Source organism: Amblyraja radiata, chromosome 8 (assembly GCF_010909765.2).
Source record: "Amblyraja radiata isolate CabotCenter1 chromosome 8, sAmbRad1.1.pri, whole genome shotgun sequence".
Lineage (NCBI taxonomy): Eukaryota > Metazoa > Chordata > Chondrichthyes > Rajiformes > Rajidae > Amblyraja > Amblyraja radiata.
In genome coordinates, this window is record NC_045963.1 from 69,408,052 (window position 1) to 69,421,167 (window position 13,116).

Sequence of the window (13,116 nt, forward strand, 5' to 3'; positions counted from 1 at the left end):
GTCCAGTTACCAATGTCAGTGCCAATAACAATAAAACACCTCATTATAATATGCATTAGACCAGTACAGCCCATAATGCGGCACAGGAACATTCGGGATTGTGAGAAAAGATAAAATAAAACGCTAAAATTAGCCTGCCGTGACTAAGAAGCGGTGCAGCAGAATAACAACAGTCTTGCAATGTTAACACGGTAACATGCACACTGTGATAGTTATCAACGTTATCGTGTGCCACCCATTCCTTCTCTCCAGAGATGCTGCCTAACTCGTTACTCCAGCATTGTATATGTGTCTTCACAGTAAAGACCAGTCAGGTTTTGATGGGCTGCCAATAGGTACACGGTGATGTACACAGAGCAAAACTACATGCACACAAGAAATGTCAGTGATCGCCGTTATAAGCGCGCAGGAAATTACACATAACATTAAACATTATAGACAAAGGCGTTCGTCCACCGCAAATGTCGTTATATATTAAACATATTTTTAATGAGCCCATGGTAAGGCAGGACAGACGGAAAATAGCATTATAGTATGTACATGGTATATTCAACATTGCAACATGCGTGCCGTCGAGTTTTCAGCCCCTTCCAAGAACACTGACCATTATAATACCCGCACAACACAATCAACAGTAGAGTTTACACTGCAGAAACGATGTGCAGACAGAAAATAGTAGTAGTATTCAGCACCAGGACTTACATAAACTAAAGTGGCTTACAACAGGTTGTTTCAAAGTTCTCTTTAGTTATTGGTAAATGTACGAACCATGGATATTCTTCACTGAACAAGGCAAATTCGGCTGCTTGCATAAGACGGTTGTCCTACCGAATAGTCGTTTCCAGTCAATTCAGCACCATGATTTATATAAACCTAAAGGGGTTACAAAGTTGATTCAAAGTTACCTTTAGTTATTAGAAAATGTATGAAACGTAGCCATTCTCCATCGGACAAGGCGAATTAACTGCTTAGAGTTTAAACTGCATTGCAATGTGCATGCAGAAAAATAGGAATCGTTTTTTGCTGTGTACGGTAAAACGCAGTCAGCATTGTTGGATGGCAACATGCGGGCAGAATGGTGAGGTACACAGTAAAAATAATATTACAGTATGCAAGTACAATCAACACTCCTTCTGTCAACTGGTCCACTCCAGTTGCTCACTCTGAACTTGATCCATCCAATATGTGGCACATTGCTCACCGGAAATCTTTATTGTTATAGAACTGAAATGCAGGAGTAAAGATGTCTTACTATTAGTATAGTGCTTTGACGAGACCACACCTGGTGTACTATACAATTTTAGCTCACACAAAAAAACATACACTTGCTACGGAGGATATGCAACAAACATTCACTCAACTGGATTAGGGGATAACAGGTCTGTGATTCCCCTGCTGACCCCAACTTCTCTCACACCTGCCCCAACCTCCCTCTGGACCCAAAGTACAATTCTAATCGAAGGCCATTGACTTGAAATGTTAACTTTGTTTCTTGCTGCCTGATGTGTGGAGTATTTCAGGCATTTTCCATGTTGTATGGCCATTGCGACATTTACAATCAGTATTGTGATGTGCCATTGTAAGAATAGTCATCTTTTTAACATGCCAAAATGCACGGAAAGGGTTAGGGTTAGATGGTTCGCTTGCAAACATTGCACACACAATAAGGCAGAGGCAGATTAAATAAATCCAGAATTAAGAATAACCACTCTATAGTGTGCACAAAAAGCTCAGCCAACATTGTAATGATGTAAGTACATACTAATGAGCACATATTAAACTTCGGCCCGTATTGAAATCTCACAGTAAACTCCTTTCAGGATTACAATAAGCAATGGGAATGAAGAGTGAAGATTGCCACTGTAAAGCAAATTAAGCATTATAATGTGTGAGTAATATCCTGACAGCATTGTAATGAGCACACAGTGCCTTCCAACATTGGACAAGGGCAGACAGTATTATAATGTATATACAGGACTCTAATACATACACTGGAAAGACAGAAAGCATTATAAAATGAATGATGAAATAAATCGTTAATTTAAGGAGCATGCAGTAACATGCACACCAATTTGGTGTGAGGACAGGTTCAAAATATTTATTCAGCATTTATTTACACAGTCTATTCTTTATCTTTAATAGGGCCTACTCTTTCATTGCATATAATTTTTTTAAATGTGACATCACCAATTTTATTTGCCTTTTTTCATGTGTTCTCTTGGACTTGCTAATGTTCCCATTGATATCACAATCGGCTTCTTTAGGCTTTTAGTTATTTTGGGTTTTGCGTCTCCTTTCATAAATGTCTCTTCTTTATCTTAAGCCTCGTCATATGCACCTTAATGTCCAGAGATGTGCTGGTCCTTCCTTTGGGTAGTTTTTCCTCTGCCTTTTACCATATATAACCATATAACAATTACAGCACGGAAACAGGCCATCTCGGCCCTACAAGTCCGCGCCGAACAATTTTTTCCCCTTAGTCCCACCTGCCTGCACTCATACCATAACCCTCCATTCCCTTCTCATCCATATGCCTATCCAATTTATTCTTAAATGATACCAACGAACCTGCCGCCACCACTTCCACTGGAAGCTCATTCCACACCGCTACCACTCTCTGAGTAAAGAAGTTCCCCCTCATGTTACCCCTAAACTTCTGTCCCTTAATTCTGAAGTCATGTCCTCTTGTTTGAATCTTCCCTATTCTCAAAGGGAAAAGCTTGATCACATCAACTCTGTCTATCCCTCTCATCATTTTAAAGACCTCTATCAAGTCCCCCCTTAACCTTCTGCGCTCCAGAGAATAAAGACCTAACTTATTCAACCTATCTCTGTAACTTAGTTGTTGAAACCCAGGCAACATTCTAGTAAATCTCCTCTGTACTCTCTCTATTTTGTTGGGATCTGAACTATCACAATCTCCTTCTTGAAATTGCCTTCATATGGTTTCTCGTTTACTTATATTAAAGCATATTCCAGCTTGGAAAGACTGGCATAAATCTGATCCAACGTACAAAATAGGAGCAGGAGAAGGCTACCCATGGATTCAATTATGCTCTACCATAAGTCAAGATCATGAAAGATAGACACAAAATGCTGGAGTAACTCAGCGGGACAGGCAGCATCTCTGGGGAGTAGGAATGGGTGGCATTTCGGGTCTAGACCCTTCTTCAATTGATTTCTTGCTTGTGTAGGAAAAAACTGCAGATGCTGGTTTACACCGAAGATAGACACAAAATGCTGATGTAACAGCGGGGCAGGCAGCATCTCTGGATAGAAGGAATGTGTGACGTTTAGCGTCGAGACCCTTCTTCAGACTGAAGTCTGTCTGAAGGAAGATCTCAACATGGAACGTCACCCATTCATTCTATCCAGAGATGCTGCCTGTCCTGCTGAGTTACTCCACCATTTTGTTGATTTCTTTCTTATTCCTGCACTATTCCACAACTAGCCAATACTGCCGTATAATGACCACCACAACCACTTTTTCTCCTTGCCTAAGGTTCTTTACTTGACATTAAATCCAGTAGCATCCCATCTCGTGTTGGACCTGTTAAATACCGATGAAATAGTTTACTTCAGTGCATTTCAAGGGTTCCGCTTTCCTGGGCAGTTGAAACCTACTTGCCTTGTTACTTTCTCTGAAACTTGCCTTCAGATTTTGTCCATCTCCCTCCAGCTATTCAGGGGCCTATAATATGTTCGCAGCAACATGTTTGCCCTTTTATATTTTTCAGATCTGCCTTTGTGGCCCATTTGTTGAACTTCCCAGCACTTGTGCCTCCTCACATTTGTAATAGTTTCTTTGAGCAGTATTGCTACAACCCCTAGCTCCTCAGCTCTCTCTTCATTGCATTTGCCAACCTTCTAACTGGGAAGGTAGAAAAAAGGAACTGCAAATGCTGCTTTATAAAAAAATGAAAAATGCTGCAGTAACTCAGTAGTCTACATGTATGATAGACACAAAATGCTAGAGTAACCGAGCGGGTCGGGCAGCATCTCTGGGGAGAAGGAACAGGTGACGCTTTGTGTCGAGACCCTTCTGCAGACAGATTCAAGGGAGAGGGAAACTGGAGATATGGAAGGGTAAGGTGTGAAGACGACAGATCAAAGCGGATGATGATCAAGGAAATGTAAAATGGTTCGTTGTTGGCTGAGGGGAATATGACAACGAGGCATACAAACAGCAACATTAATCAGGACAGTGAGGATGGGGGAGGGACGGAGAGAGAGAGGGAAAGCTAGGGTTACTTGAAGTTAGATAAATCAATATTCATACCGCTGGGTTGTGTGGTTGTCCGGGACATGGGAAGCGGCTTGAATTTTCTGCGTGGTGCAGGGAGGACATTCAGTAGTAATGAGACCCGCCTGCCTCTATTTATAGGAGCAAAAACTAAACAATCTTCCAGCTCAACACATAACATCTGGCAATTTTATTTGTTTATTAATTAAATCATTGTTATTTTGTTCTTAATTTAATCCTATTAGTATTGTCACATTATATCACGTTATGCCTCAGTTCATCTTGTAGAGAATAATGGCTAGGATTCAAATTAAATTTCGCTTATCATTAGTTCATATTGTCCCTTTTCAAATGTAGTTATTCTCATAAATGTTGAGCCTGTTTCCACACTGTATCTCTAAACTAAACAGGCAGCACCTCATCTTCCCTCTTCCTTGCTTCTGCGCGTTTACCTGATTTCTAACCTTCACACTTCATTCAAACCTATACCTTTTCTCCAGAGATGCTGCCTGGCCCGCTGAGTCACTCCAGCAATTTTTGTGTCGTACTTCGTTTATGATGCAAGATAGACACAAAAAGCTGGAGTAACTCAGCGGGACAGGCAGCATCTCTGGAGAGAAGGAATGGGTGACGTTTCGGGTGGAGACTCTTTATGGAGGATTCCGTATGACAGCATTGTAATGCGCACTCACTCAAATACAATTAACGTTGACATTTGCCCATAACAACTTAGGGCCGGTGCTACCATAAAACAAACAACAGAATGCAGGCACCATTGCCAAAGTACAGAGTATACACATGGCAAAATACAAGTCAAGTCAAGTTTATTTGTCACATACACATACGAGATGTGCAGTGAAATGAAAGTGGCAATGCTCGCGGACTTTTGTGCAAAAAGACAAACAACCAAACAAACTATAAACACAATCATAACACACATATACCTTTACATAATAAATAATGGAAGGAAAAACGTTCAGTAGAGTTAGTCCCTGGTGAGATAGACGTTTACAGTCCGAATGGCCTCTGGGAAGAAACTCCTTCTCAACCTCTCTGTTCTCACCGCATGGCAACGGAGGCGTTTGCCTGACCGTAGCAGCTGGAACAGTCCGTTGCAGGGGTGGAAGGGGTCTCTCATGATATTGTTGGCTCTGGAGTTGCACCTCCTGATGTATAGTTCCTGCAGGGTGGCAAGTGAAGTTCCCATAGTGCGTTCGGCCGAACGCACTACTCTCTGCAGAGCCTTCTTGTCCTTGGCAGAGCAATTCCCAAACCAGATGGTAATGTTCTCGGACAAGATGCTTTCCACCGCCGCTGCGTAGAAGCACTGGAGGATTTTCGGAGACACTCTGAATTTCCTCAATTGCCTGAGGTGGTAAAGGCGCTGCCTTGCCTTACTCACGAGTGCTGAGGCGTGTGATGCCCATGTCATATCCTCGGAGATGTGGACTCCCAGATATTTAAAACAGTTCACCCTATCCACAGGATCCCCATTTATCCTCAATGGAGTGTACGTCCTCGGATGATGTGCCCTCTTAAAGTCCATGATCAGCTCCTTCGTTTTTTTGATGTTCAAGAGGGGGCTGTTATCCTGGCACCAGAGTGCTAGATCAGCCACCTCCTCCCGGTAGGCCTTCTCATCATTGTCTGAGATCAGGCCCACCACCACAGTGTCATCAGCAAACTTAATTATTGAGTTGGAGCTGAACCTAGCCACACAGTCATGTGTGTACAGGGAGTACAATAGGGGGCTGAGGACGCAACCCTGGGGCGATCCTGTGCTCAGGATGAGGGACTTCGATGTATTCCCTCCCATCTTGACTACCTGGGGCCTGGCGGTGAGAAAGTCCAGGACCCAGGCACACAGGGAGGTGTTGAGCCCCAATTCCATTAGCTTCCCGGCCAGTCTGGTGGGGACTATCGTGTTGAAGGCTGAACTGTAGTCTATGAACAGCATCCTCACGTAGCCCCCCTTCTGGCTGTCCAGATGGGAGAGAGCGGTGTGCAAGACCTGGGAGACCGCATCGTCCGTGGATCTGTTCGGTCGGTATGCGAACTGCAACGGGTCCATGTTCCGAGGGAGGAAGGCGCAGATGTGTTTCTTCACCAACCTCTCAAAGCATTTCATGACTACCGAGGTAAGGGCCACCATTCAGACAGGCTGGGGAGGCATTTTTAGGTACCGGTACAATTATAGTTTTTTGAAGCAGGCAGGGACCACGGAGTTGTCCAGGGAGAGGTTGAATAATGTAGTGAGCACTGGAGCTAGCTGCGTAGCACAGGAACTGAGTACTCGCCCCGAGATGCCATCGGGGCCTGCAGCTTTTCTCGTGTTCACCCGTGTCAGAGCCCTCCTCACGTCGTGCTCGGACAGCGATAATGTGTGCACATTCCTCCCTTCAGCTTCGGTAGCCAGCCCGCTGGCGGTATTGTCGATAGTCGGCAGACCTGGGGTGGTGTTGCCCCTCTCAAAACGAGCGTAAAAGGAGTTCAGGTCATCAGCTAGGGACAGGTAACAGGTTCCTGATATGGAACAAAGTAACATAGCGATGACATTCGCTCAGCGTGAGATAGAATGAGCATGATCAAGGGGACACTATAATCCCCTTTATTAATGTGAAGTTTTTTTCCAGCACCTAGCGGCTTTTCAAGTTGAACACATCACCTACACTTAGAAATATAAGGCCAAACAACTGCCCTGTAAACCAAATACATTCCGTGAAACAGCCCCACACAAATCTTCCGCGCAGAACTATCGGGTGGAGTTTGGTTATTAGATACAATGTGTTCGATTTCTAAGCAGAGCGTTTAAAAAAATCCGGTGTAATCTTGAGTAAAACATAAAATGCAGGAGTAACTCAGTGGGTCAGGCAGCATCTCTGGAGGAGATGGATTGGCGACGTGTTGGGTCAGGACCTATCTGAACCCTTCTGGTCGGGACCCTAAATAAAAAACCCTGTTTCAGTGAGGGGGGGGGGGGGGGGGAGTTACAGTTGGTAGTTCGGCCGAGTTGAAACTTTTGAGTAAATCTGAAAGGTAAAAATGTTACCTAAAATTAACGAAAAACCCCTGTCCCATTCTAAACACTACTGTTCGTACACCTACTGTTCGTACACGCATATTTCTGTACGCGTACTGCATCCCTCCGCCAAATGGAATTCGCCGTTTGTGGTTCAAAAGTGTGCGCGTCTCAAGTGAATGTAGCGATTATTTTTGCGCCTGCGACCACCAATCCGCTCCAGACTCGCTGGTTAGTGAACATAAAGTTGACAATGCAGATTTTCGCCCTTGCCAAGTAATGTGTGTCCCGTGTCTCTCCCCCCCCCCCCCCCCCCCCCCCCATAGCGTAAATCCCTGCAAGATTCGGATTTGCTGTGTAATTATCTTAATTTGTCCAGCAGCTTTATGCTAATGTTCCTGCACAATAACCGAGTCCTCCGCGTGCCTTTCGCGTGCCCTTCAGTCTCCTGGTCAAAAGCGAGATAAAAGCAATCCGTGTCAACAGAGCGCAGCCAGCCAAAACAACCCGGAGACTCGCTCACACTGCACACTCAATTATTTAACACAACAAAAGCGACACATCTCCGCATATTTTATGCATAGTTTCTCCCTCCCCTCTATTTTCTCGCTTTGCAAAGAGCGTTCAGCTGAGAGGGGGTTATTTATTATATGTGTTTAATTTGCCAAATTTAAGCGCCGTTGTATTAGAGGTTAACGATGTTGATTTTTTATTTTGGGTATATTTTAGTTCTGAAGTGCAAATGAGACCGTTTCACAAATCGGATGGAAATAAAACATACAAGAACACGGGGCGGTTTGCATGAGTATATATATAGTATATATATATATATATATAGTAAATACTTCATTGAAGAGGGGGCGGATTTAAAACACAATCTCCATGCATGCTGTGGGAACTTCGAGCAAGTAATTGAGGAAGTGAGGGGGTCGAAGCGATCAAGCTGCAAATGTGAAACAAGCGCTAACTTTTACTCCTGTCAGCGCGGAGAGGGGCTGTGCCATCCCGCAACCGCGAGTCTAAAATACACTAGTTGAGCGAAAAGTCAAGGGTACATCGAAGGACGTTAAATAACCGCGAGGGGTACACCTTGCCAAAGGGCACTGTTAAGTGGATGGAGTTAATCCTCGGACCCTCTCACGTTGTTGGAAAGCGCGGAAAGTTGGCGATGATGCCCTTTCCCCAGTGTTGAAGAACCGAGCCTGCCAGTGTAACAGATGATGGAAATGTGCTGCTTTCCTTCAAGCGCAGCGCCTGCCCTTTACGATGCAAAGCGGCCCCCGGCTTTATTGTTTGGGCTCGTGTTTCAATGGGCAGAGGTTAATTTCATTCACAAAGCCCGGGCCACGGCTGCGGCAGGAGCTTTTGTGCTGCCCGAGACGTCGGCCTCCTTTCTTTCTCTCTGCCGAGATAGTGTGTGGTTGCCGTGCGGGGCTGGTGGAGAAGGATGGGCTTCCGCTGGCAGACTTCCAGCCCCCCCTACAGAGACCGACAAAGAGCCGACGCGTGTCAGGCTGAAAGGGAGGAGGAGCCGGGCGTGTGGCAACAGCCACGGGCCGAACACACAAACACACACACACACACAGGCAAAATCAGCAAAACCTCCCAGCCACATCTGCTGCGCCTCGTCACCGGTAGCACCCCGACAAACAACTACCTGGTGACTAAGATACATAGGTGGGTGGAGGGTGTGTAGACTGGCGACTCTCCCGTCTGGGACACGGCCGGAGCCTCGATTATAGTGGTGGGGGAAATCAATGATAAGTAGTACTGATGAACGGGAATGTCACCGAGGTTCTTGTTAGTGTCTTAACGCTGTCTCGGCAGGGGCGGCTGGTATAACGGCAGTCTCTCTGTGAGCATCTAAACTTCCAGAAGTCCTCCACAGATCGGCTCCTCTCACTCCCACCTGCTTCTTGGACCACCTCACTTCCCTCCACTCCCCTCCCGCTCTCGTGTATTCAGATTCTCCCTAACTTAGAATCAGCAATTGGAAGTAAATCAGTCAACGGAGAGGAAGGGGGAGAGGGGGGAGGAGGGGAGGTAGATTCGGTTCAACGTCTTTGGAAGGGATTCGCCCGATTGGGATTAGTGGACGTTGGAAATAAACACACACACACACATCCAGACTTGCCCCGTTCACACCTGGGCGGTGAGATTGGCTTTAGAAAATGGGGTCAACGAGTCGCGGGCGGGAGATTGTCTATTCACTGCGATTTATACGAGGGCTGGTGGGGAGGTAAATAAGACATTGTATATAATACAAAGCGCTGGGGTAACTCAGCGGGACAGACAGCATCTCTGGAGGGAAGGAAAGGGTGACATTTCGGGTTGAGACCCTTCTCCAGAGATGCTGCCTGTCCCGCTGAGTTACTCCAGCATTTTGTGTCTATCTTCGGTGCAAACCCGTATCTGCAGTTCCATCCTACACATTATATGGAGTACAACGTGCTGGAGTATCTCAGCGGGTCAGGCAGCGTCTCTGGAGGACATTGATAGGTGATGTTTATGATCGGGAGCCTTCATCAGTCAAAAGACATTGGTTCTATTGAAAAGTTTGGGGGGGGGGGGGTTCCTGCCAGCTGTGAGTGGAGCCGTCTGACTTTGGGGAGGGAGGGGAGAGGGTAAAGGGATGGACATGAAACCAGACACATGTGTCTGCTCTGCACCCCCTCACCGGGGATCACTCATCCCGACCTGCCCGCCCCCCCGCCCCTCCCGAGATAGGAGAGGCTCGGCTCCTCATAGGCCGGGCTCCACTCAGCGGCGCCCGCTATTGGCTGCGCGGCCGCTCGGCCAGGCGGGCGAGGACAATGGGAGCAGGGCGGCCTTTAAAGCGGCGGCGGGGCCGGGGAAGAGGAGCTGAGAGCGGGCAGGGAGAGGGAGCGGGGCCGGGGGAGAGGAGCTGAGAGCGGGCAGGGAGAGGGAGCGGGGCCGGGGGAGAGGAGCTGAGAGCGGGCAGGGAGAGGGAGCGGGGCCGGGGAAGAGGAGCTGAGAGCGGGCAGGGAGAGGGAGAGGGGCCGGGGGAGAGGAGCTGAGAGCGGGCAGGGAGAGGGAGCGGGGCCGGGGAAGAGGAGCTGAGAGCGGGCAGGGAGAGGGAGAGGGAGCGGGGCCGGGGGAGAGGAGCTGAGAGCGGGCAGGGAGAGGGAGCGGGGCCGGGGAAGAGGCGCTAAGGGCGGGGAGGGACTGGCGCTGAGAGGGAGCGGGGCCGGGAGGGAGAGGAGCTGAGTGCGGGCAGCGGGGCTGGGGAGAGAGGCGCTGGGGGCGGGCGGGCCGGGAGGGAGAGGAGCTGATTGCGGGTGGTGGGCTGGCGCCATGCCGCACACTCAGCGGGCTACACCGGGCACATAGTGCAGGAAGGCGGGGGCTCCCGGCCGGCCTTCACTCTGCAACGCTTTATTTATTTATTTAACGCCAAGTGCCTTCCTACTCGCTTTATTATTATTATTATTATTATTATTATTATTTATTTACCTTGGCCCGCCCGCCCGCACTCTCTCCAAAGATGCCGCGGGGATTCCTGGTGAAGAGAAGCCGCAGATCCACGCCCGTCTCTTATCGTATCCGCTGCCACGATGCTGCCGAGCCCCCGGTGCAGCCTCCGCCGGCGGAGCCATCTCTGCCCACGGGAGGAGCGGCCCCGGAGCCGGGCGGAGGAGGGCAGGTGTTCGGCCGGCCGGAGCTGGGCTACCCCGGGCCACCGCTGTCCAGCCCAGCTCGGCCCGTCAGCCGCGAGCGGTTGTACGGCCAGCGGACGGTGAGCCTGGGCTCCCCGGTGACGGCGGAGTCATTCCCGGGCCCGGCGGTCGCCGCATTCAGTGCCCTAGACCGCATGTTGCTGCTGGCGGTTCCGGGCGGCGCCGAGCTGGGCGGCGGCGGCTCTTCCTCGCCGTCTCCCCGGGCAGGAGGCGCCGCCAAGGGGGGCGAGCGTAGGAACAAGCCGCCGGCTGCAGCGGGAGCGGCGGCTCGCCGGGCTAAAGCGGCGAGGAAGCTGGCGTTTGAGGACGAGGTGACCACCTCGCCGGTGCTGGGGCTGCGGATCAAAGAGGCGCTACCGGACAGCGAGGGGAAGACGAGCCGAGCGGGCATGGGCTCGGCACATGGACTGGGTCCGGGCCGCCCGCTAGGCGAGTTCATCTGCCAACTGTGCAAGGAGGAATACGCCGACCCCTTCGCCCTAGCTCAGCACAAGTGTTCCCGCATCGTGCGTGTCGACTACCGCTGTCCCGAGTGCGACAAGGTGTTCAGCTGCCCGGCTAACCTGGCGTCTCACCGGCGCTGGCACAAGCCCCGACCCCCGCACCAGCCCAAAGCAGACGGCAGCGGGGAGCCCAAAGTGGGTCCGGGGCAAGGAACGAGAACGAGAACCGTAATCGAGCGGGATAGCCCCGACCCCGGCACGGCGCTGCCCGACTGCGCCTCGGAGGACGGCGGGCACTGCGAGTGCTGCCGCTGCGGCAAGAGGTTCAAGCGGCAAGCTTACCTGAGGAAGCACTTGCTGGCTCACCGCGCCGAGCCCCCCGCCGACAAGCTGCCGCCCGGCCCCGAGTGCCACTTGTGCGGGGAGAGTCTGGCCGGCAAAGGTGGGCAGGAACGCCACCTCCGACTGCACGCCGCTGAGGTTTTCCCCTGCAAATACTGCGCGGCCACTTTCTACAGCTCGCCCGGTCTCACCAGGCACATCAACAAATGTCATCCTTCCGAGAACAGGCAAGTCATCCTGCTCCAAGTACCAGTGCGACCCGCCTGCTAGGGAGGAGAATGAGGGAGGACAAGGAGAGGGCCGACAAAACCCCGTGCCTTTATTATTGTTGTTATTATCATCATCATCATCATCATCAGACCACCGCTAAAGCGGCACCGCACTGAAATGAACAGATTCTATCGTTTCTCCGTCTCCTGCGACATGCCTGGTGAACCAGACTCTCTCCTCCGACCGCGCCTTCGGGTCCAAAACAACAAACAGCTTTAATGTAGCTTTGTGACTTGCTGGACATTTGAGAACGTCAATTGTCTGAACAAAGTCGGTATTAGAACATTCCTCTAGATTAGCCACAAATGCCTTGGATTGCGGACTCGGATATTTCAGTAAGACGATGTAAATGCCTTAATTTTTCGAAGCTTTCCACGTCTTTCCCCCCCTCATTCGTAAACGATGAGTTTTGTTGCATATAATTTTACTGTTTGAATATATGTATTGATTGCTAAATGAATACATTTTATAATTTATTCGTTTTATTTATTTATGAAAAGAAACCTATCGTGATATTGTATACTTTGGCTATCTATTTTGGTGTTGCGTGTTAGTTTCAGTAGGTTACGTGTTCCATTTTGAGTATGTTTCAGACCCACTTTCGTTTTCTAAACTCGAATGTAGTATGTTTTCGTTCTTATACGAACTTGAATGTAGTTTGATTAATCGATTCTGCACCCTCACAGCTGACTACTGGTAAATTTAAATGCAATCCCTTTTTGTACACAACTTATTTTCTTAACTGTTAGCTTTTATAGAGTGGTTCGAAATGTACGTTCTCAACTGTGTTTGTTACTGAATATTTAAATATATTAAATACGTATAATTATTCGCGCTCTCGAGTTCATTGTTATCGCCGCATAATCTTACAGCTGTTCCCAAAGCACCAAGTGTTTTAAGGAAACGAGCGTTCTTTAAACTTTCGTACGAAGTCGGTATTGTCATATTTGATTCGATAAGACTCCGTTTCTATGCACTGCGGGCTAAATGATAGGCGCAACTTTATTCAATTTAGTCTGAAGAAGAGTCTCGACCCGAAACGTCACCGATTCTGTTGGCAGACCCATTTCCCTCCTGGGATAAATAAAGTTCTATCGTATC

At 48.7% G+C, this 13,116-nt stretch overlaps 1 protein-coding gene across 1 annotated transcript; it reads left to right on the forward strand.

Annotated features, from left to right (window-relative positions):
- The first annotated feature begins 10,474 nt into the window (after positions 1–10,474).
- On the forward strand, positions 10,475–12,846 carry insm1 (INSM transcriptional repressor 1). Its single transcript, XM_033026189.1, has 2 exons — positions 10,475–10,490; positions 10,549–12,846. The coding sequence occupies exon 2, from the start codon at positions 10,768–10,770 to the stop codon at positions 12,013–12,015; it is 1,248 nt and encodes a 415-aa protein (XP_032882080.1). The 5' UTR covers positions 10,475–10,490; positions 10,549–10,767; the 3' UTR covers positions 12,016–12,846.
- The last annotated feature ends 270 nt before the right edge of the window (positions 12,847–13,116 follow it).

Coding starts and splice junctions, on each gene's coding strand:
- insm1 (XM_033026189.1), top strand. CDS start 10,768: ATGCCGCGGGGATTCCTGGTGAAGAGAAGCCGCAGATCCACGCCCGTC.